Source organism: Chrysochloris asiatica, unplaced genomic scaffold, assembly GCF_000296735.1.
Source record: "Chrysochloris asiatica unplaced genomic scaffold, ChrAsi1.0 scaffold00282, whole genome shotgun sequence".
NCBI classification, from domain to species: domain Eukaryota; kingdom Metazoa; phylum Chordata; class Mammalia; order Afrosoricida; family Chrysochloridae; genus Chrysochloris; species Chrysochloris asiatica.
In genome coordinates this window covers 1,392,274-1,417,146 of record NW_006408800.1, presented here as the reverse complement: position 1 = coordinate 1,417,146, position 24,873 = coordinate 1,392,274, and the positions used below count along the sequence as shown (strand labels likewise).

The window sequence follows — 24,873 nt, the reverse complement described above, 5'->3', positions numbered from 1 at the left end:
TTAATAAAATGGAGTTTCTCAAAATTGTAAATTTCTGTTCTTCAAAACTTACTGTGAAAAGAGCACGAAGACAAGCCACAATATAGGAGAACATATTTGCAAAGCACATGAACATAATATTAAAAAAAAAAAAAATGTCAGAAGTCAATAATAAAAATATAGACAAATCAAATAACGGGCACGTCTAGACATAGAAAAACAGATGACTTTTTCCTGATGGTTCTGAGTAAGAGAAGGTGGGGGGAAGATGCTGAAGGATTATATGATTCAGTTGTGAGTTAATTGTTTACAGGGCTAATTGTGATTGGTCCATTTTGCCATCCTTTTGGGTATAAAACAAGTCATCTCAGAAGAATAAGGCAGGGGGTATGGAGGTATCTTACTACCATCAAAGAGGAAGTGCCAGTAGTGGAGCCATCCTTTGGACCCTGTTGTTGTTATTAAATGCTATCAAGTCAATTCCCACTCATATCAACCTTATATAGGGTTTTTGAGGAGTGGCTTGTGAATTTGAACTGTCAACCTTTGATTCAAACAGGCCTTGTGGTCCTGTGCTTTATCCTACAGTGCCACACACCTGGACTAAGGGCATAAGCTGTGTGACCCTGGAGGAGTGCCATAGGCGTGACAGTCTACAGATCCAAGAGCCAGAGCAGGAGACAGGGCAGTGGCCTTGCTGGACCACTGAAAAAGTAAAGTGTGCCTTTGGGCATGAGGCTCATTTGTGAAGCAGGGTGCCTCCAGGCACTTACTTAGGGAGCTAGGTGTGCTGATCCTGGGAGCCAGAGCTGAGTGCCTTCAGGCTGAGGCTTAGGGTGGAGTAGTGTGCCCTGTGAGCATTTATCAGCAATCCTAAAAGAGCTTTGAAACGCTGTCAGAGCAGAGCAGAGGCTAGGCCAAGAGATGGGAGAGGAAAGACTGTCCTGACTGGAAGAACTGCATCCTGAACATTCTGACCCTAAGAGTGTAAGCTGTTCACTTCCCTAGTAAATCCCATAACTCTGAGTATGGTGTCTGTGTGGCCATTGCAATGAATTTTGGAACCCAGAGGAGAAATAGAATGTTGTGGGAGGGATGATTTGGTGTTCATTTTTTGCAGGACAAAGCAGGCTTTTGTTTTGGGGAAAAATGGAGTCGATATGTTTTTCCTATTCCTCCTGCTAAATACAACTAAAAACCTCTGACATTGTATGTAAAACTAACAAAAGAAGATGGATGTCAGTACTCAAGAAACAACATGATGATGTCCTTGACCTTCTTTTTGCCTCATGCATCCTAAAATTGGAGCCACAGAAGCCAGCAACCAAGATATGTCAATAGGAGCAGACAAAAACCTAAACAAATGAAACATTGCATGCTCTAGCCAACAGACCAGGAGAGGGGAAGCCTAGCATGACAGAAGTCAGAGCTAAAAGAAAGAAAGAAAGAATATATCCTGCATGCTTTCATTTCATAAAAATTCAGTCTATTAATCTATAGCAGCACTCTGCCCTCTCTCTTCTTATTGACTCTGCTTTTGTTGACTCCTCATTTACATTTAAATGTGCTCTCCTCATACCACCTCAAAGATGCCCTCTCTCAGCCTCAGCCCCTAACTTTGCTCTTCTTACTCTACTCTCTCTGGCTTCGGTTACATTCCAGGCCCAGCCCCTAATCTCACCTGGATCTCAGCTTTCCCACATGAGCTCCAGACCTGGGTCCTACAGGGCTTGGTGAGCATAGTTTCTTGGCCATCACAAGCTCTCTCACAGAATGGATTTCCTTCTCTGCCTCCTACCCCACTTTCCCACCCATTCAAGTTTACTCTCTGAGGTACTGGCACTAAAATCCTCTCTGCTGTCTAAACCAGTAACCCAGATGGTCCTTGTTTTCACTACTTGTATCCGGTTTATCAGAAACCCTATAAATCATTACCCTAAAATATCTCCCTGAATATTTTCATTCATTCCTGAATTGTCAGAATCTAGCAGCCTAGCCCAGTGCTTAGCACATGGACAATTAGGTCATCAGTTAATGAGTTAAAGGATAAATATCCCATAAACATATCAAATTCCTTACATTCCAGCTTCTTTGTGATTCAAGTCAACACCATCTCCCACTTGCTTCCTAATGGCTCTCTCTTCTAGTATTGCTCTTTGCATTTCCCATTCTTCTAGAATTGCCCAATCCATTTCCCATACTGGGAAAATACAAATTGGGTCACATTAGTTCCCTCCTGAAAAACTCTTCACTGGCTCCCTATTTTTCTGACTAAAGAAATGCAGGCATGACTCTACAAATTACTACCACCTGATCCTGCTCACCAATCACCTTCCCCTCTCTGCTGTCTTAAGCAGCTCTTTGTAGCGCCCCTGCCCTAGGATACTTCTGTCTTCTGGGCCTTCCTCCTCAATGTGTCTTCTGCTTGCTTGACTTTTTCCCTACCTCTCCACAGAGAATTCTTTTAATGTTTTTGGCTGCAGCTTGGCTGTTACTTCTTCTGGGCAGCCCCTCCCAATCCTTCTTCTCCTGTGTGGAACTTTTCAAAGTGTGTTACTCTTGTCTTCTTCTTTGCCCAGCTTCTCCACTGGACTTGGAGCCTCTGCCAGCACATGCCTGACACATGGGAGGCATTCCATGAATATCTGAGCAAGGAATGAATGAATGACCAAAATAAAATGTCATCCAGTACACCATATTAGAAGAATACTGATAGGGGGAATTTTTCTTTTTTTTTAAAAGATGCTGTAAGTTGATTTTATCCAATGTCCTATTTAGAACATTTTGTTTTACTTTGATTTCAGATTGAAGGAGAAATAAAGGGGTGTTTGCAGTTTTTGCAATCTGTTTACTCAACATTTGGCTTCACCTTTCAATTAAATCTCTCCACAAGGCCTAAAAACTTCCTAGGAGAAATTGAGATGTGGGATCAAGCTGAAAAGGTAAGAACAAACAAAGTGCTTACCCTTTTATTTTTGTGATTTGGGGAAAATCCTGAATGGCTGCAGTTATCTTACAAGATGATTCAATACTTAGTTGTAGAAAGTTTTTGAACTGTAAATTACGGGCTAAATATACAGATTGCACTACGCAAATCTGCCTCACAAGACCTTTTTAAAGTGTTGAAGAGCAAAGATGTCAGCTTGAGGACTAAGGTGTGCCTGCCCAAGCCATGGTATTTTCAGTAACCTCATATGCATACGAAAGCTGAACAGTGAATAAGGAGGACCATAGAAGAATTGATGCCTTTGAGTTATGGTGTTGGAGGAGAATACTGAAAGTGCCATGGGCTGCCAAAAGGACCAATAGATCCGTTTTGGAAGAAGTGCAGCCAGAGTGCTCCTTAGAGGCCAAGATAGCCAAACTTCTTCTTGCATACTTTGGACATATTGTCAGGAGGGACCAGTCACTGAAGAAGGATATCATGTTTGGCAAGGTAGAAGGTCAGAGAAAAAGCGGAAGACCCCCAATGAAATGGACTGGCCAAGTGGCAGCATCGATGGACTCAAGCATGGCAACTGTAGTGAGGTTGCCCCAGGATCCGGCAGTGTTTCGTTCTGCTGTGCATAATGTCGCTATGGGTCGGTACCAACTCGATGGCACCTAACAACAACAAAATACAGATTGTGGGGTGTGGTTATCCAATTTTCTTCAAATTGTTAGAAATTAATCCCGATGTCGCATAAAAGACACTCGGTGAGACTAAATTACCTTGGCAAAGTAAAATTTACTCTTGCAAGAGGGTACCTGCGCATAGCTGTACATACACGAACAGGCTAGCGAGCACACCGAGTGGGCAGTCCACTCACTCGGGTTTTTAATCCCTGACGTGCGTCTCAAGGCTGTGTCTCACCCTATTGGCTAGGGTTTTGACAGCACAATCTATTCCCTTGCTCGGTTGGCTAGTTCAAAATTTTAAGGCGCACATTCCTACTTTAGGAAAAGAAGAGAGGGGTCAGTCTTTGCTCCAGAAAGTAGTTTAAGGAAAAAGAAAGTTATCATAAATTCCTTACTCCAGGAAGTGGTTTAAATAAAAAGAAAGTGACCATAAATTCTTTACTCACTTCAGGAAGTAACCAAAGAAAAAGAGAGAGAGATCATAAAGTCTTTACTTCAGGAAATAAAAAAGTTACCCGAATATTATAGTAAACAGGATTATAATTTTTTTCTCCACAATATTAGCGAGAATATATCTGCTCCTCAGCAATCAACTATCCAGTTATCTAATACTTCACATTTACAACCATGGTACAAAATCTACTGTCTATTTTGCACATTGACAGTATACAGTATATTTACGAATACCAAGGTGTGAGGTAAGCACAGCGCTGACTGTGATGGCTAAGTTTGTGTCACACTTGACTGGGCCATTACTCATTGTGGTTTGGCAGTTACATAATGATGTAATTTGACAGTTATACAGTAATGTAGTCATCCTCCATTTTGACCATCTGATGTGGTCATCCTCCATTGTTACATAACATGGATTTCTTTTTAACTTTTCATTGTGAATTGGGTGAAGGTTTACAGCGAAGATCATCATTTTTACATTCAACAATTCATACACATTTTGTTTCATCTCATTGACTGCAATCCTCTTAATATAACATCACTTGTCTCATTTCCTCCCTGTGCTTCCCTTTTCCTCCCTGTGCTTCCCATTTCTGGTCCTCCTCTTTTCCTCAGCCTTCGGAACTTTGTCCTTGGGTAAATGCTGCCCTTTTGATCTCATTGGTTGATTAGGCTAAGGTGTGTGTACCCCCTAATGTTATTATTCTCTTACACACTATTGTTTGGCTGGAAATTGAGCCATGTAGATAGATGAGTTCATTTCCAGACCTGAAGGGTCTTGGGGGCTCCACGAGTCTCTCTTTGACCAATAAGTTTGGTCTTTTTTTTATGATTTTGAATTTTGTTTCACCTTCCCCCCCCCCCCTCTCTTCAGGACCTTCTAATGTGATCCTCTTCAGAGCACTTGGTAGAGGTAACCAAGCACCATATAGTTCTTCTGGTCTCAGGGTTGTGGAGGCAGATGTTTTCGTGGTCTATTAGTTAGTAATAACCAGTTTCTAAATTTTTAAAAAAATTCTCTAATTTGACATAACTCTTGATTTGTGAGTTATATTTTAAACCATTGCCTTTTAAGGCATCATAGTATGACTCATATAATCTGATGGTTACCTATTTTAGATCTAGACACACATATCTGATATTCAAATATCATTCATATAGTTCCCCACCATCTGTCTGAGACACCCAGAGACTCAAATGAAAATTCATCAATCATCATCATCATTGCTCCATTCATTTGGGACATTGTGGGGTAAAGAAAGCTAAGAAGGTGATAGACCAGGTGTAGGACTGGAATGGGAAGAATAGACTTAAAAGTACCACCATTTTTTGTTCTTTTAACTGATGTGGCTCAATTAACTGACAGGCCAATGGTCACCCAGGGATTCTGGCTCTTCCCTCAGGGATGGGCCTGCTCCACTTTGGCAGAGGTTCCCATAGCATTTACTCTTTGATGCAGGAATTGGTGAGATGAGCATTTGCGTTGTTCTGTTTTTAAAGTCTTTAAAATGGTTTTTAAAAGATTGAAGACTGAAGTTGTCAAAGACTTCATTTTGCTCAGATCAACCATCAGCACTCATGGAAGCTGCAGTCAAGAAATCAAATGACGTATTGCATTAGGCAAATCTGCTACACTTAGATCTCTTTTAAGTGTTGAAGAGCAACGATGTCAATTTGAGGATAAAGATACACCTGACCCAAGCCATGGTATTTTCAATAACCTCATATGCATGAGAAAGTTGGACAGTGAATAAGGAAGACCATAGAAGAATTGATGCATTTGCGTTATGGTGCTGGAGGAGAACACTGAAAATGCCATGGGCTGTCAAAAGAACAAACAGACCTGTACTGGAAGAAGTAAAACCAGAGTGCGCTTTGGAAACCAGGGTGGCTAGACTTAGTTTCTCATACTTCAGATATATTATCAGGAGAGACCAGTCCCTGGAGAAAGATATCATGTTTGGTAAAGTGGAAGGTCGGAGAAAAAGAGGAAGACCCGCAATGAGATGGTTTGGTACAGTGGCAGCAGCATTGGGCTTAGGCTTAGCAACGATTGTGAGGTTGGCCCAGGACCAGGCAGTGTTTCATTCTGTTGTGCCTAGAGTCACTATGGGTTGGTACTGACTCAATGGCACCTAACAACAACAACACAAATGGTTTTTAAAAGATATTAAGTCAACTCCAAAACCATACTTCTGTCTGGACATCAATTCATTTTACCTACTTCCCATCTCAGATTATATCCAGCTCTGTAGAATAGCAGTACTCACTATAGAGAGATGCAGTGAACAACAGATGACAGCCTGTCCAAATAATCAGAATATCAACAGCAAAAAATACCATAGACCTTCTATTAAGTTTCATGAAAAATGTGTGTCCTAAAAGAAAATGATCTTTTTGTGAAAATTAAAATCCCACGGAAATTAGATTTGAAAATGTCTGCTTCTGCCATTTTTTATTTAGTGTAGATAGGGCTCTGCCTCAGACAAGTCCAGAGGAAGCCTGGGTTCCTTCAGCAGCTATGATCTTGACTCTACCACTGGAATGTATGTCAGTCCATCAGCTCCTTTGAGGTTCTTTACTCTCAACTCCCAGCCCCTCTCTTGGGTACCAGTCTGTTGAAGTGCTGTTTTGCCAATATTCTGACCAGGAACTCAGGAATGTTTAGGTGTCTTCCAAGGGAGCTGTATTCTCAGGAAATCGCCAGAAAAATCAAAGAACCCCATTATAATATCAATGTTGTTGTTATGTGCGGCCAAGTCAATTCTGACTCACAATGTCCCAGTTTCCAAGAAGCGAATGGTGGGGTTTGAACTGCCAACCTTGCAGTTAGCAGCTGATCCTACAGTGCCACATCAGGACTCCATTATACCAATATATACACACAATCTCCAGTGCTCAGTGTCTATTACAGGCCAAGTTGAATGCATGTAAGTGGCTAAAGACCAAAAGTGGGCTCTCCTGCTCCCACAGCCTATAAATCATAAGAGATCCCTTCCCCAGCTATATGTACAGAGGTGGAGGAAAAGCATTACAGAAATGGCAAGAATTGCCCCCTACATCTTCTTACACAGCTAAACACAGAGTGGAGGAAAGAGCAAGATCAAGTCCTTCTTACCTTCTCATGTGTGGAAGCTCCACCTACAGGTGGGACTAGCTAGAAAATATGTAAGACAGGTGGGTCTACACTGGATGGAGGAAGAAAAGTCCCCTCCTGAAATGCTTACCTGGAATTCTTGGAACAATTTAGTCAATGGTTTTTTGTTTGTTTGTTTTTTAAGTTAAAATGTGTACATTTCTTGAGAGAAAGTACCATGTGATGCAGTGAATTACTTACTATGGCCCTACTAGCTCTAGTTTTTGTAACTCCCACCATGTGACTTGGTGGGACTATACAAATAAGGTGCTTGTGGCCCACCAAGAGGATTGGATAGCTTGCTAATAGCTAAATAAGGTGCAGGGCACCCTTTGTAGTGGTGGCATCAAACAAATAAATTGTATAGAACCCTAATGAGGGAATTGATCCTTTTCACCATTCTGCTAGATTTAAAATGAACCATCCCAGAAGCAGAAAAAGGGGACCTCAGGACCATCAAGAAAGAAAAGTCAAGAGTGAAGCATGTTCTTTGGGTGTGGGAGCCTCTTAGACCCAGGAAACAGACCTATAACACCAGAGATAGCAAAAGATGGCAAGAGATGGCAGCAACAGAACCAGGAGACCAACAGTGTGTATGCCAACCAATAGAGTCTGAGAACTGAAGTCCAAGAGTTGGGTACTTATTGGCGGAGATAAAAGAGCTTTGTAACACTTGCTTGAGCAGGACAGAGGCTGAGTCAGCCCAAGAGGCCCATGGGGCCCTCTGCTGAGAAGTTGAGGACCAGAAAGAGCCCTGTTTGTGAGCACAGCTGTGAAGAGGCTGTCCTGTTTGAAGAACTGTATTCTGAGTGGTCCTGAACTGGTATTACAACCTGTTACTTCCCTAATAAGTCCCAGAACGGTGAGTATGGTCCATGAGTTCTGGGTAGCCATTGCAACGAAGTATTGAACCCAGCAGACTTGTAGAGAGTGCTATGGGAAGGTAGTTGGTGTTGGGATTTGTGAGAAGATTGAAGAGAGGAGATATGCTTAACCTCTGCCTCACAGAATTCAGCCTGAGCTATTGATCTTGATCCTCTTTCTCCCTGTGAAGTTAGAAGGGCTCAGACACCTCTGCTGTGCCATTCTTACCATTTTAATCATTTCTATGTCATCCCTGAAGTCCTGGTGTAGTGCTCTGGGCTAATGTGCTGGACTGCAAAGTTGTTTGAACCCCAAGGGCAGTGGTTCAAGCTCACCAGCCACCGTTCCTTGGAAACCCTATACAGGGTCACTAATGACTCAACAACACTTAACAACAACAAATATGATCCATGCTCAGCCATCATCTCTGTATAATCCTTGTTCTTTTTGTAAAAGATGCTCAGTAAATCTGTTGAACTCAAACAGAATGCAGTTAAGATTTATAAATTACTTTCATATCATGTTTATCACAAAAAAAGTTTAAATGCTCAGAAGTAGGAGTCCTAAATGTTCTTTTCTTTTTTAAAAACTATCTAAACAGCAATTACAGAATAGTTTGATGGAATTTGGAAAACCATGGAACATGAATCCAGGAGATGGAGCATTTTATGGTCCAAAAGTAAGTAGACTATATGCTTCCAAAAAAATTAATTTTTGAAGAGAAATTAAGAACTGTCTCAAAAAACATTATTTAATTTACAGATTGATATAAAAATCAAGGATGCTATTGGCAGATACAATCAATGTGCTACAGTTCAGCTGGACTTCCAATTATCTCTTCGATTTAATCTCACATATGTTAGGTGAGTAGTTTACGATAATAAATAATGTAGTATTATTAACCTAATTATTTGTCATGTGAACATTAACAATACAAATAAACATTTGTTGTTTTTGTTGTAGTTAAGTGCTGATAAGTTGGTCTGACTCAAAGTAACCCTGTATTGTAAAGGGTTTCCAAGAAGCAGCTGGTGGGTTTGAACTGCCAACCTTGAAGTTAGAAGTCCAGTGCTTGTCCTATAGCACCACACCAAAACTCCAGTAAACAGTTAGTGAATGTCAGTGTTGTCAGTATTGTGGCTGATAGATGCCATCAAGTTGGACCTTCTCATGGGGACCCCATGTGTGACCGAGCAGAGTGCTCTGTAATTTTTCTTGGTTATGAGCATTATGGAAGCAGTTCACCAAGCCTTTTATTCTGTGGAGCCACTGGATGGGTTCAAGCCACCAACCTGTTAATTAGAAACTGATTACAAGCTGCTCGTACCATCCAGGGTACATTTTGCATTTGTTACCCTCTTGTAGCAGGTTTATGGATCAGTTTGAATTTTCTGAGGTCATGTCTGATGGGTGGGATGAAGATCAGTAAGTTTAAGAATAGAGATGTGAACAGTCTGCTGACTTTCCATGAGATGAAGAGACATCACAAAGTTGTATCTGTGATTTGAGGATCAGGGATGATTTGGCAAGGAAAAAAGATAATTTCATTCACCAGGGGAAAAAGCAGAGGAAAACCAGGCAATCTCATCATTATAAACCAACAACTTTTTTTTTTTAGTATTCCTTTATTTTAGTGTATTTTTTAAATTGTGAATTATGTGATAGTTTACATGGGAGAACATTAGATTTACATTTATCCTATCGGATATCGTTTCATTGCCATGATTACAGTCCCCTCCATGCATCATCAACCAACCAAAGGGTATACCCTTCAAGCCTTCCACCTGGTTGCAGCACACATCCCCTCTCCCTCTCTAGGTCTAAAGTCCCCAGCCGCTCCATCTCTCCATGTCATCTTCTCTGCCTCCATTTCTGGCATCACTGCTTCTCTGGGTAGAGTCCCGCACTTCACTCTTCTCCCTTGATGGTCCCAGGGACCTATGCTCCTAGACTGCAAAATCAATCACTCCCCTCCTTTTGCTAAAAAACATCTACCTTTACATTTCCAACTCTCATAGTCAGTCCTGATAACAATTATTCACTATTGTATCACAAGAGACCTAGCCGCATCTGCTTTCATCAGTCCCACCCAGATAGATTGCATACTACTCAGTGGGGATTTTACCTTCCTCTGGATCTAGGCTCCTTCTTGAAAGCTTGTAAACCAGTCACGTCTTGCCTTTGTAGCACCCCCCTCCCCATTTTGGGTAGCCAGTGTCCAAGTTGCCCATCCCTGTCTACTCTGTGTGTGAAGGGGGTGGGAATGTCTACTCTGTGTATGGAGGGGTTAGGAATGATCCTCACTGTAAAGATTTGTTCCCTCTTTTGAGCCACTGCATCCATAGGTATAGGTCAAGTTCTTCAAATTGTATCAGATTATTCTTTTTTTCCCTCTTCTTTCTTCTTCTAGTTGAGCTCTGATCATCCAGTCATTGAAGCCAGGTCAAGTGGGTATTATCTGCAAGTGTGAGTGTTCTTATGCATATGCCCTCTCTTATCAGCTAGACGCTTCACTCTCTACTCTAGTCCTCTGTGGCTATGTTACTGACTCTGGGCCCAAGAGTCCCCAGGTCTTGCCACACTGCTGGCCAACCAGGTCTCCACCCGGGTTCATAGGAGTCTATTGAACTTTGTAGGGCTTAGCTCACAGCTTCATTGCTGTTTTTCCCTTAACTTCCCCTTATCGGTGACGAACGTGGTCACCAATCAGAGCATGTATTCTCACTGAGTCTTAGTCTTGGAAGGGGGTTTGCCCTGAAGGGATAAACCAATAATTTTTAAGAAAGAAAATTCTTAGTATAAAATCGACATGAAATTTTGTGTACAATTCTATGAGTTTTAACACATGTGTCTAGAGGTGTAACCACCACTTCAATTATGATATGACTCCATCATTGCAAAATCTTCCTTTGGTGGCACCTTTGTAGTTAAACACTCTCCTACCACAACTAAACCCTGGCAACCACCTGCTTATTCTCTATCACTACGTCGTTGTTAGGTGTTGTAAGTCAGTTCTGATTCATGGTGACCCTGTGTAAACAGAAGGAAATGACTTGGTCCTGTGCCAACCTCACTTTCGTTCCTCTGTGTGAGCACACTGTTGCAGTCACTGTGTCAATCCATTTCATTGATGCTCTGCCTCTTTTTCACTGACCCTCTCCTTTACCAAGAATGGTGTCCTTCTCCTGATGACATGTCCAAAGTATGTACAAAGTCTTGCCATCTTTCCTTCCAAGGAACATTCTTTTTTTGTACAGTGAGTCTGTGTATCTTCTTTTGATGCTTTCCACATCATTCAATATTTCGCTCTTAGAATCTTCCAATACTGCTTCTTGAGGCTTGAATTGTTTCATCAATTCTTTCAGCTTGGGAAATGCTAAGCATGTTCTTCCATCGTTGTGGTAGAACTATACAGTATGTAACCTTCTGATTCTCAGCATAGCATCCCTGGTTTTGAGTGTTATCAATAGTTTATTCTTTTTTGCTGAGTGGTATGCCATTTTTGAGGGATCCCTAGTGGCACAATTGATAATGTTCTCTGCCCTCCATTGGCGAAAAGAACTGGCAGTTTGCTCACTTAAAGATTTTTGTTGTTGTAAGTGCTATCAAGTTGATTCTGAACCATAGCCATCCTGCATAGGGTTTTCAAGGAGGAACTGGTGAGCTTGAACCACCAACTTTATAGTTCAAATGACTTTGCAGTCTGGTGCATTAGCCCACAGCACCACATAAACGACTTTGTAGTCTGATGCATTATCAGCCCACAGGACTCCCACATAAAGAGTACAACCTAGGAAACCCTCTGAGGCGGTTCTCCTCTATCAGAAAGGATCACTAAAGCTCAGAATCCACCCACTGCACACAACTGCATTCTGGATGTACCACAATATGCTTATCCAATCACTTACTTGAACACGTTTGCTAAGGTTTTGGTAATTTTGAATGGAGTAGGTGCTATAAACATTCATGTATAGGGTTTTGTGTAAATATGTGTTAATTTCTCTGGGGGAAATACCTAGGGTGAGATTGTTGGATCATAGGTGTGTGTCTAACTTTAAGAAAAAGAACTGCCAGACTTTTCTCTGTACTGTTCTGTATTCTTAACAGCAGTGTGTGAGAGTCTCAGGTGTGTTCTGCATCATTGTTGTGTTAAGTGCTGCCCAGTGAGTTCCGAGTCATAGCTATGTATAGGATTTCTGAGGCTGTGAATCTTCATGGGAGCAGAAAACCTCATCATTCTTCCTAGGAGCTTCTGGTGGGCTCAAACTGCTAACCTAGGGGTTAGCGGTTCAGTGCTTATCCGATATACAGAGCCACTGTGCTCCTTCAGATCTTTATTGTTGTTGCTAAGTGCCGTCAAGTCAGTTCTGACTCATACTGGACCTTTACAGAGATTGGCTCAAACATAGCAACGATTGTGAGGTTGGCCCAGGATCGGGCAGTGTTTCATTCTGTTGTACATAGGGTCACTATGAGTCGGTACTGACTTGATGGCACCTAACAACAGCAACAACAAGGAGTGGCTGATGAGTTTGAACCACCAACCTTATGGTTCAAACCAACCTTACAGTCTAGTACCTTATCCTGCAGCACCACACCAGGACTTGCTATTTTCAGATTTTGTTTCTTTCTCTCTTTTTCTTAAGCCATTCTAATAGGTATGTAACAGTATATCATTATTTTTTATTTTGTATTACCCTAGTGGCTAATGATATTAACAGAACAAGGGACATCACTACTGATATCAGATGACTCTTAGCTGAAAGCAGAAAATGCCAGAAAGCTGTTTACCTGTATTTCAGTGACTATACAAAGGCATTCAACTATGTGGATCATAACAAATTATGGATAGCACTGTGAAGAATAGGAATTCCAAAACAATTAATTGTGTTCACGTAGAATCTGTACATAGACCAAGAGGCAGTTGTTCAAAAAAAAAAACAAAAGAAAAAAAATGTTACCTTGCCAGGTTTATTCCCATTGAATATTTTACACCTTAGACAGCAAACCTTGCTCACATAAAGTAGAAAACAGAATAAAACATGACTTGAAGAATGACCATAGCATGCACCTATAGTTGTTGTTGTTGTTGTTGTGAAGTGCCATTGAGTCGGTTCCAACCCATAGCGACCCTATATAGGGTTTCCGAGAAGCAGCTGGTGAGCTTGAACTGTACTGTACACTAAATTAAATACACAAGGCAGAAACACTGCTTATTACAAATCAGTTATGGAATCATAATTTAGGCCACGTCCCAAGGCTCAATTTTTCTTTTTCTTTTTGGCATTTACAGTAGGATAAAAATATGTTGTTGCTATTGCTACACTTTAAATTTACATTCTAACCTATTAAATGCAGAAAACTAAGTAATGTGAATAGATTAAGTGTAGGTCCCATATGTATGGCAGTTTGTTCAAGACTAGTAGGTTTTTGTATCCTTAACTCTTTTTTAAAGTTGTTATTGTGAATTGAGTGAAAGTGTACAGGGCAGATCATCAGTCTTACATTCAACAAATCATACACCTTGTTCCAATACAATGATTATAATCCCCTCCATGTACCATCAAATAACAGTATTTCTCTATATTCATTTTAGCTCTTTTTTTTTTTTTTAAAACACTCAGGCATATATGATAATTTATACCACCAAAGGGCACATTCTGCAAGTCTGCCTCTTGGTCACCAGCTCTCAGTCCCTCTCTTTCCATAAATCTAGAGTCCTCAGCTGCTCTCTCTCTCCATGTCCCCATCTATACCTCTATCTCTGGATAAGGTCTGTTTCTCTGGATGAGGTCTCACATTCTGCTTGTGGTCTTATCCTTTAATGGTCCTAGAGTTCTCTGTTACTGGACTGTAAGATTAACTACTTCCTCACTTTTGTTACAAAACTTCTACCTTTGCAATAGTGACAGTCGCAATTAGTCATGATAACAATTGCTCACTATTGAATCATAAGAATGTTATCCCCATCTCTTTTAATCAAACCCATCTAGTCAAGATGAAAACTATTCAGTGGTGACTCTATCTTCCCCCCACCACTCTTAACCTAAACTCCCTCTTTAAACCTTGTAAGCCAATTACTTAGTGCCCCCTCATTTTTAAGTAGCCAATGTCTAGGTTGCCCATCCCTATCTACCCTGTATACAGAGGCAACAGCACTGATACTTGATATGAAGATTCCTTCCCTCTCTGTTGTTATTTTGAGCTACTACCTCTATGAGTATAGGTCAGGTTCATCAAATTGTAGCAATTTACCCTTGTTTCCTTTATCAAAAAAAATTTTTTTTTATCTTCTTCTCATCAAGTTCTGATTCTCAAACCATCGAGGCTAGGTCAAATGGGTACTATCTGAAAGTTTGGGTGTTCTTGTGCGTCTCCCCTCACTTCATATCAGCTGGATGCTTCACTCTCAGCTCTAGCCCTTCGTGATTATGTCCTTGTCCATGGGCTCAGGTGTCCCCAGGTTGGACCAACCAGCCCTTCCTCTTTTCTCTCTCATCTCCAAGTCAACGGGAGTCAATGGACGGTGGTTGAACTCAGCCCATTTCTTCATTGCTGCCTTTCCCTCTCTTCCACTCACCAGTAGACCAACATGGCTGTCAGCAAGCTCTTATTTATTATCAATCTGCCCAGTTAGTCAGACCATAATTTCCAAACCACCTTCTGTGGGCTCTGGTTCTAATGTGAGTTCAGTTTTCAAAATCTTTTAAATAATATTCAGATATGACTTGTGTATATGTCACCCAATAGTCAGGTCCCATAGTTCGATTCCCAAAGCCTTTGGATGCTGTTTAGGGTCAGATCTATTCTTGCACATAGAGAGGGGAGACCAGGCGTCAGTTCATATACTACTTTATGGAGTAGCTCTTTGGAGTTCTGTCCTCTCTGTGATTTCCCTGGTAACTTGTTGTTTCCTTGGGGTCCATTTTTACAGTCCTTGGGCCAGAAAACCGGGGTTTTAGTTTCTTTATCGTACCAGGCACTTTCTATGACTATATCTGTGCGATGGCACTTAACAACAATGTGCTGAGCTCTCTTTCACTCAGATTGTTGTTGTTGTTGTTGTTGTTGTTGTTAGGTGCCATCGAGTCAGTACCGACTCATAGCGTCCTTATGTACAACAGAATGAAACACTGCCCGATCCTGGGCCAACCTCTCTACTGCTGCCACGCTTGAGTCTATCAGTGCTGCCACTTGGCTAATCCATCTCATTGGGGGTGGATTTTCTCTGACCCTCCACCTTACCAAACATGATATCCTTCTCCAGTGACTGGTCCCTCCTGACAATATGTCCGAAGTATGAGAGACAAAGTTTGACCATCTTGGCCTCCAAAGAGCACTCTGGCTGTTCTTCCAAAACAGATTTATTGGTTCTTTTGGCAGCCCATGGCACTTTCAATAGTCTCCTCCAACACCATAACTCAAAAGCATCAATTCTTCTATGGTCTTCCTTATTCACTTTCCAGCTTTTACATGCCTATGAGTTCTTGAGAATACCATGGTCATGCATACCTTAGGCTTCAAGCTGACATCTTTGCTCTTCAACACTTTAAAAAGTTCTTGTGCAGCAGATTTGCTAATGTAATACGTCACTGGATTTCTTGACTGCTGCTTCCATGAGGATTAATGGTTGATCCAAGAAGAATGAAGTCCTTGACAACTTCAGACTTTTCTCCATTGATAAGAATGTTGTTTATTGGTCCAGTGGTGGGACTTTTGTTTTCTTGACATTGAGATGTAATCCATACCAAAGGCTGTGCTCTTTGATCTTCATCAGTAAATGTTTTAATTCCTCTTCACTTTCAGCAAGCAAGGTTGTATCATCTGCATATCACAGTTTGTTAATGAGTCTTCCTCCAATCCTGATGCCACTTTTTTCTTCATAAAACCCAGCTTCTTGGATTATTTGCTCAGCATACAGGTTGAATAAGTATGGTGAAAGAATACAACCTTGTCGCACACCATTTTTACTTTTAAAACTTTTAGTGTTCCTATGTCCTGTTCGAACAATTACCATGTACAGATTCCTCATGAGCACAATTAAGTGTTCCAGACTCATACTTCACAATGTTGACCATAATTTTTCATGATTCACACAATCGAAAGCCTTTGTGTAGTCAATAAAGTACAGGTAAACATCTTTTTAATATTCTCTGCTTTCTGCCAAGATTAGTAGATTAGTAGACAGAAAAGTAACATTACTGGCATGCTTGACTTCCAAGATGAGTGGGCTTCATAAAATTTGTGGAAAACTGGAATGGAAAGATAATAGAATTGCAGAATATAATGTCACCAACCATTCCTCCCACAGCCATCTCTACTCAGCTGGGTTCAATAATTCATTACAGTAGCCACACACAATTCAGACACCAGACTCACAGTTATGAAGTTTGTTTTAGGGAAGCTAGCAGGTTCCAGTGCAGGGTTAGAAAATGTACAGGACACAGTTCTTCCAGTCAGGGCAACCTCTCCTCAGCTGTGCCCACAGGCAGGCCTCTCTCTACCCAGCCAATGTTACAAAGTTCTCTTGGGGCTGCTGACAAATGCCCACAGAACACTCCACTCCACCATAAGCCTCAGCCTGAAGGCACTCTGTTTTAGCTTCAGGGTCTGCACACCTAGCTCCTTCAATTAAGTGCATGGACACACTCTTCTTACAAGCAAGTCTTCTGCCCAAAGCCACTCAGCTTTACTTGCTCTGTGGACTTTGCCTCATGCTCTGGTGCTTGGTTCTTCTGCTGTTGTTCCTTTGCTACTCATCCACTGTTAACAGCTTTCAGTCCCTGGATCAAGGAGATTCAATGTGCCCTCTAGCCTTGACTTTTCTTCGGAGATGGCTTATTTCATACCCACATTAGAGTTCCAAGATTTTACAATCACAATTAACTCTGTAACCACTCACAAGTGAATCATGTAATCCTATCAGCATGTTCTCCTATCTTATGTTACCCAGACTTAGTAGGGGAATGATATTGTTTGGTGGGAGTCACAGTGCTATGGCTAGAAGAGATGTTAGATACTTCACTACACTTCAGCAATGTTTCTACAAATGTTTTGAAGCCCCCCCTCGTACTTCTTAATAGAATATTTTCCTAATAAGATGCTTAGGATAAATGACCAATTATAATTTATTGCTTTATGAATTGATCTCAATTACTCTTGAAACAATAAAAGTATCTTATTTTGGATTTTCCATATTATGTTACAGTAATAATTGAATACTACATATGAGGGAGAAAGATGGAACTTTCTGCTTCTGCAAAGATTTACAGACTCAGATATTCTACATAGGGTTGCTGTGAGTTGGAACTGACTCACGGATACTTAACAACAACGTCAGTAATGTGTGGATAGTGACACCAAGATATGCAAAAATGCTCAGGAGCGTGATGGAGAAAACAGACCTTTCTAAATAAATTCAAGTTCTTAGGAAAGAGTCCTAAGTAGATAATTACAAAACTTTCTTTCCTTGCTTAAATAACCAAAAATAATGAGGGCAGAGGATCTTTCTTTGTGCTGAAATAATACAATTTACTCAACACAATGTGAAGATTAGTGGCCATATGTATCATGGATTAAATGTTCTCTGCACCAAATGGAAAAACTCCCTAGGAGTTGACTCCCAAATTTTCACAGGATGGATTGCAATAATTTGTATGACTATAAAAAATCCTGCCAGTTTCCCTGGTTTGGAGGGTCAAGGGCAAGAACCATTGACAACCTTAGTGGGACAGCTCATAATCTGTACTACAGCAGGTTGCTCAGGACCGTGAGAATCAAAGTGAAAGTTCTTATTCCAGGAGGAAGTGGAAGAGTAGTTGATCAGCCAGGCCCGCCAGCCAGGCTCTTGTGTGGAAAATGAAGACTAGAAGAACAAAAGTGGAAGTTGTTGTTAAGTGCCGTCGAGTTGGTTCCGACCATAGCAACCCTGTATAGGGTTTTCAAGGAGCTTGAACCACTGACCTTACGGTTCAACTGGCTTTGCAGTGCAGTGCATTAACCCACAGCACCACACCAGGATTCCTAAAAGTGGAAGTAGTTGTTGTTGTTACGTGCCATTGAATCAGTTCTGTCTCATAGAAACCCTGTATGGGGTTTCTAAGGAGAGGCTGGTGAACTTGAATCACGGACCTTGCAGTTCAATTGACTTTTCAGTCCAGCTCATTAATCCACAGCACCACACCAGGGCTCCAAAAGTAGAAGTAATAATCTGTAAATAAGGTTAGATGGTGGTTAGAACCAGGTGATCGTACTGTCTTTGGGATATCTTTTGAAAATGGAACTGCTGGGATTTGTTCATGATTTAGGTGTAATGGAAAAAGGATCATCACCTGAAACCAACTTCTTCTTTTTTTTTTTTTTAAGTTTTTATTGTGAATTATATGAGTTTACGTGGGAGAACACCAGCTTTACATTCATCCTATCGTATTTTGTTTCATTGCAATGATTACAATCCCCTCCTTGCATCATTAAACAACCAAAGGGTACACCCGGCAAGCCTGCTCACTGGCCGTCAGCCACAGCCCCTCTCCCTCCCTGAGTCCAGAGTCCCCAGCCACTCCATCTGTCCATGTCATCATCTCAGCCTCAATCTCTGGAATCCCCCACTTGGCTCTTCTCCTTTGATGGCCCCAGGGCACTCCGCTCCTGGACTGCAAAATCAACCACTCCCCTCCTTTTGTTGCAAAACATCTACCTTTATTTACATCTCCAACCCTTACAGTCAGTTCTGATAGCAATCATTCACTATTGAACCACAAGAGTCTTATCCCCATCTCCTTTCACAGCCCTGTCTACATTGGAAACCACTCAGTGGAGATTTTACCTTCCCCCACGCCCTCTGGAACCAGGCTCTCTCTTGAAAGCTTGTAAGTCAGTCACTTCTTGCCTTTGTAGTTTCCCCCACCCCCACCCCTGCCACTTTGGGTAGCCAATGCCTAAGTTGCCCATCCCTGTCAACCCCAACTTCTTTTTCAAACCCCTTACCCTATCCTGAATTAGGCAGGTTTTTCTTAAGAAAGGGTGTATGGATTTTTATTAATAAGTGTACCATTGTCTTTCAGTGTCTTCAGCAATGCTGAAACACACTGGATACAATTTACCAATACTGTACATTCCTATGAAATGAAGAGAAATTTCCTTTATTATAAAATAATGAACATTTATTAGAAAACATGAGGAAACATCTCAATATAGTTGGGAAGAAGGTGAATATATACCTGCTATTTAAAATTGTTCTGTTGTTGTTAAGTGCAGCTAGTGCCTTTGAACCACTGACCATGTGGTTCAAACTGACCTGTGCTTTTTTGACTATTCAAAGGCTTCCAGTTGTGTGGATCATGACAAGCTGTGAATAACATTGCAAACATGGATATTCCAGAACACTTGATTGTGCTCATGACAAACCTGTACACAGACTAAGATGCAGTCATTCAAACAAAACAACAGGATATTGAGTGGTTCCAAATCAAGAAAGGCATGTGCCAGAGCTGTATTCTTTCACCATACTTATTCAGTCTGTACACTGAATAATGATGACGCAGATACCTTAGGCTTTGTTCTCTAGACAAACAAAACCAGTGAAGCTTATATATGTCTATATAATGATAGGTTTGCATCAAGGAAATGACTTACACAATTGTGAATCCCAAATCCATTGGTCAGAAGTCAGGCTGGGGGTTTCTGAACTGACCCACGTAGCTGTAGGGCTGATGAACCAAGATTGGCTGGCCAGACGGAGTGTAGGTCGCACAGGTAAAAAGGCAGATAATAGAGCTCCCAGAATTGACAGATAATAGAGCAGGCCATTGGTTCAAGTCCAGAAAACCAAACAAAACAATCTTGTTCTAATTAAATAAAGTAAGAGCAAAACTAAACAAAGCCAAATAAGGATCTTGGGATATCCTCAAATATTAATGTAATCTGTAGTCAGAACATACTCCTTTAGCCCCAAAGCATCCTACTTTGCCTCCCCTGAGACCCGGAAGATGGCTGGTGACCTTTGAAGCTTTTCTCCATTCACATTGTTAATGTCAGCTTTATTTTGAAGAGGCAGCTCTTCCTCAGTCGCATTTTGAATGCTTTTCAACCTGAAGGGCTCATTTTCCGGCACTATATCTAACAGTGTTTCTCTGCTATTCATAAGGTTTTCAGTGACTAAATTTCGAAAGTAGTTTGTCACTCCTTCTTCCTAGTCTGTCTTCATCTGGAAGCTCATCTGAAACCTGTCCACCATGGGTGACCCTGCTGATATTTAAAATACCCATGGCATAGCTTCCAGAATCACAGCAACTCACAAGTCACCACAGTATGACAAACCTTACAATAGTATAATTCCATGTATTAACCTTTCCATCTTTGTCCTATCATGTTTTTATTTTACTTCTATGTATGTTATGTATAAGGAGCTCTGGTAGCGTAGTAGTTACGAGTCGGGCTGCCAACCTCAAGGTCAGCAGTTCGAAACTACCAGCAGTTCCATGGGAGAAAGATGAGGTGTTCTGTTCCCCGTAAAGATTTACAGCCTCGGAAACCCTGTGCAGGGTCACTATGAGTCGGAACCGACTCCATGGTACTTAACAACAACAACAATGTTATATATGTATGTTATGGAGTCCTGGTGTGGCGCTGTGGGTTAATGCGCCAGACTGCAAAGCTGTTTGAACTGCAAGGTCAGTAGTTCAAGCTCACCATCTGCTCCTTGGAAACCCTATACAGGATTGCTATGGGTCGGAATCGACTCAATGGCACTTAACAACAACATGTATGTTATGAATCTTAAGAAAAATTCTTTAAAAGTCTTTTGATAAATTTAAAATTATATATGTAATAAACAATATAAAATGTTAAAAGAAAAAAGGACTGGTAGACTCAACTTCTCCAAAAGTAAAAACTTACGATAGTAAAAGACAAGTATCAAAACAAGTAAAACATAAGCAAATGAACTTGAAAAAAGTGTTTTCAATGCATATATGTTAGAAAATAAATGAATTCATTGAACATATAATCCTTGTACTTCAGTTGCCCTTTCTTCCCAAAAAATAGTAGATAACTATGGACAAAGAATATAAGTAGGCAGCAGATGAATAAAAAAAGAGCAATGGTCATTAAACCTGGAAAATAATATTCAACCTAATAGCCGTGCAAGTTTTGTAAATGTTTCTTTTTCTACCTTTATAGCACACAAACCCTGCATCCCGTAATTTCTGTTTTGTGGTTTTGGCAAAATGAAAATTTAGTTACAGAAACTTATTTTCTTTACTTTTTCAGTGTTTTTGACAGATGTTTAATAAGTACTGGTGGAATAACTCAAAGTTCAAAATGAAGTTAATTTTTTAAAATCTGATATATCAGATTACCTTTCCATATCAGTAAACTAATCTAGGCTGTAGATTACTTTAGAACAAAGGTAATCCTGCAATTGTAATAGAGATGTAATCTGATGTTACTTTAATTTTCTTAGATACTTTAATCATCTCGTATTTTAATAGTATTTTGTTTCCCATTGGTTCATAAAAGACATCAGAATTTGAAAGGAAAAGCTTTATATTTGTAATAAATGGTAAGTTATGTGGCTGGAAATTTATTTTACCTACTTTGGAGTTGTTGTTAAGTGCCCTTGAGTCAGTTCTGACTCATAGCAACCCTGTATAAGGTTTCTGAAGAGCAGCTGGTGAATTTGAACCATTGATCTTACAGTTAAAACCAACCTTGTGGTCCAGTGCTTATCCTACAGCACCACACTAGTAACACTGAAATATAATGTCATAAGATAAAGTTATTACTAAGTTTTAAGAAAGTATTTAAATGTGTAATTTCTGGTTTTTTAGTAAAGATGGGGATGATAAGAAGAGACCTGTGATTATACATCGAGCCATTTTGGGATCAGCGGAAAGAATGATAGCTATTCTCTCCGAAAACTATGGGGGGAAATGGTAAGTGTCCACACCATCAAGCCATTTCTCCTTCAAGTTACATCATTTGTCTCATGAAGATTCCCTATGATCGTGGACTTAGGAGGATCACAAGCAAACCTGCTTTACAAATGGCCTTGAACATTATGCTTGCATAGATCCAAAGAGGATAGTTAACAGCAGCACAACCCCATTTAGGAAGAATAGTGGGGGAAGGAAATATACTTGAGAGTACAATTTTCTGACTTATATCTTGTAGTCAGTCCTCTTTGCTTGGAAGGAAAAATGGAGTTACAGTGATGCCTGGTTTTGCTTACTGCTTTGGTCACCAGGTCAGAGATCTAAAAGTAATTAGATTAGAAAATACATGACAAGTAAATCTGGGAAGATGAATGTGGATGATTGCTCAGAATCATCCTGAAGGCAGTATCGGCCATCAAAAGTCCCTCACTGTTGAGGAGGTTTTCACCATTCAGATAAAGAGGACCAATTTTATTGCTATTGTCTGCCTCTTACCTGCCTTGATGCTCAGGGTAATGAGCTAAGTGGTCACTAGGGCAGAGAAATCGGTCATGCAGAGGCTCAACAACATTAATGTGCCCCTCACTGATTTCCATCTGGCCACCTCTCATCTGAGGACTCAATTTGCCATCCATAGTGACCAGTCATGATCCCCCAATATGGTACCATAACCCAGGCAACCAGCCAGCTGTCTGGTGACAGGTTGGTTGATGACTCTGGATCTCTTTCATCTTGAAGGGCCGATGATTTGTCCTCATCAAAAAATACTTATTCCTGATTTTGTGTTGTTCTCCTTTCCTGTAATGCATTTATACCATATGTGCCTACTAGGCCTTATTCTCTGTCAGAAACACATGATACTTCTGACTGTGAAAGTAATTTTATAGCAGAAGAAGTAAAGCACTGAGCCAACATCCTGGGATTGTCTTGTATTGCCAAGTACTCAGAAGTACTCATAATCAGTTGGCATTTATGGCATCAATTGGTAGAGAACACATCTGGTGATATGGAACATGCTAGCAACCACTCATGATGTTATTACCTTCCAATTCAATTTTTTAAAACTTTTATTGTGAATTACTAAGTGAGGGTTTAGAGAGCAGGTCATTCATTTTACATTTCAACAAATCCTAGACTTGGCTTCATTACAATGATCGCAATCCCTCCATGCACCGTCAGTTAACAGTATGCATGCCTCCCTGCGTCCTCTTATACTCCTCCCTGTGTCTCCTGCTACCTTCATCTTTCCTCTGCCAGCCTTCGCCTTGTATATATCACCTGCCTCATCATTCATGTTAACATGCATCTACCCTCTAGCTCTCACCCACCTCCATTCCTCAATTGTTGTTGTTGTTAAGTGCCGTTGAGTCGGTTCCGACCCATAGCGACCCTGTACAGGGTTTCCGAGGGTATAAATCTTTACGGGAGTAGAAAGCCGCATCTTTCTCCCGCGGAGCAGCTGGAAGTTTCAAACCGCTGACCTTAAGGTTCGCAGCCCGATTCGTAACCACTACGCTACCAGAGCTCCTTAGCCATCATAAAATGTTTCATTTAGCAAGGAAATCTTTCCTTAACATTTTACAACAGTGGTCTCATACAGTATTCGTCCTTTTGTGATTGACTGATTTCACTTAGCATAATGTCCTCCCAGTTCATCCTTGATGTGAGATATTTTGTGGATTTGTCATTATTCTTAAACATCCAACTCGGTTGTTTGTTTTTTTTTCCAACTCGGTTTTAAGAAACCTACCAAGCATCTGCTGCTGCACCTAGCTCTTGAGGATCTGCTGCTCTGGCTGTGATTGTTAGGCAGAGACATGACTATTCCCACTGTTGGCACTAAGCACTACCTAATCCTGCTCAGGTCATTGCCACAGCATTATCTGAATACTCTGTGCCTCTCTGGCATCTTGCCAGGATCGATGCCACATGGTGCCATCCTCTTTCAAATCAAATGTGTCTTCGTCACCCGTAAGTTCTCGAACTGTACTCAGTCTGTGGCTCAGTTTCCAGCCAATTGACAAGTCCATGAATGGAACAATAACCCGAGGGTGGTACACACTCCTTAGAATAGTCAACCATTTGAGATCAAAAGGACAGCATCTGCCTGAGGATCAAGTTCAGAAGGGCTAGGAAAGGAGGAGGCATGGAAATGGGAAATACCGGAGGGAGCGGGAGAAGTGATGTTACATTGTGAGGATTGCAGTCAATGACATGGGACAAAATGTGTAGGGATTTTTCATTGGAAAACATTTGCTCTGTAAACCTTCATCCAATACACAATACAAATGTTTTAAATCAGTGTGTTTTGCGTGTACATCTGATTGGCAGAATCTAGATCATATAGATATACTCCAATATCATATCTGGGAGGCTATGAAAGCAAATTTCTGGGCAGGAAACGTAAGGTGGAAAATGTCCCAAAGATAAGTTGTTCAAAAGGTGTGTGAGTAGCCTATATGTTTTATTTAGGATCTTCAAGAAATATGTATGTGTATCATAGTGTTTCTAAGTTAATAAAGCCACAAATCTGTGGGGGAATTAAAATCTTCATCTATTGCAAAATGGTGGGAACGCTGTTGTGGGAAACAGTGTCATGGTTCCTCAAAAAACTGTCACATGACCCAGCAATCCCACTCCGAGGTATATACCTAAAAGACTTGAAAGCAGAGACTCAACAAGAGACGTGTACACCCCAGTATTCATTGCAACACTATTCACAATTGCCAGAAAGGTGGAAACCTAAATGCCCATCAACAGATGAATGGGTAAACAAAATGTGGTGTATATAATATAGACAGTGGAATACTCTCAGCCAGTAGGATAAGAGAATTCTTAAAGCATGCTAGTGTGGATAGGGAGTCCTGGTATGACCCTGCAGGATAAGCA

General features: G+C 40.8%; 1 protein-coding gene across 2 annotated transcripts in view; it reads left to right on the top strand.

Moving 5' to 3' along the window:
* TARSL2 (threonyl-tRNA synthetase-like 2) overlaps positions 1-24,873 on the top strand; it is a 130,292-nt gene that overhangs the window by 97,449 nt on the left and 7,970 nt on the right. For both annotated transcript variants that reach the window (XM_006874530.1, XM_006874529.1), the window contains 4 exons: positions 2,784-2,921; positions 8,652-8,729; positions 8,813-8,913; positions 21,880-21,984. In XM_006874530.1, the coding sequence (XP_006874592.1) occupies positions 2,784-2,921; positions 8,652-8,729; positions 8,813-8,913; positions 21,880-21,984 (422 nt within the window). The remainder of the gene's footprint in view (positions 1-2,783; positions 2,922-8,651; positions 8,730-8,812; positions 8,914-21,879; positions 21,985-24,873) is intronic.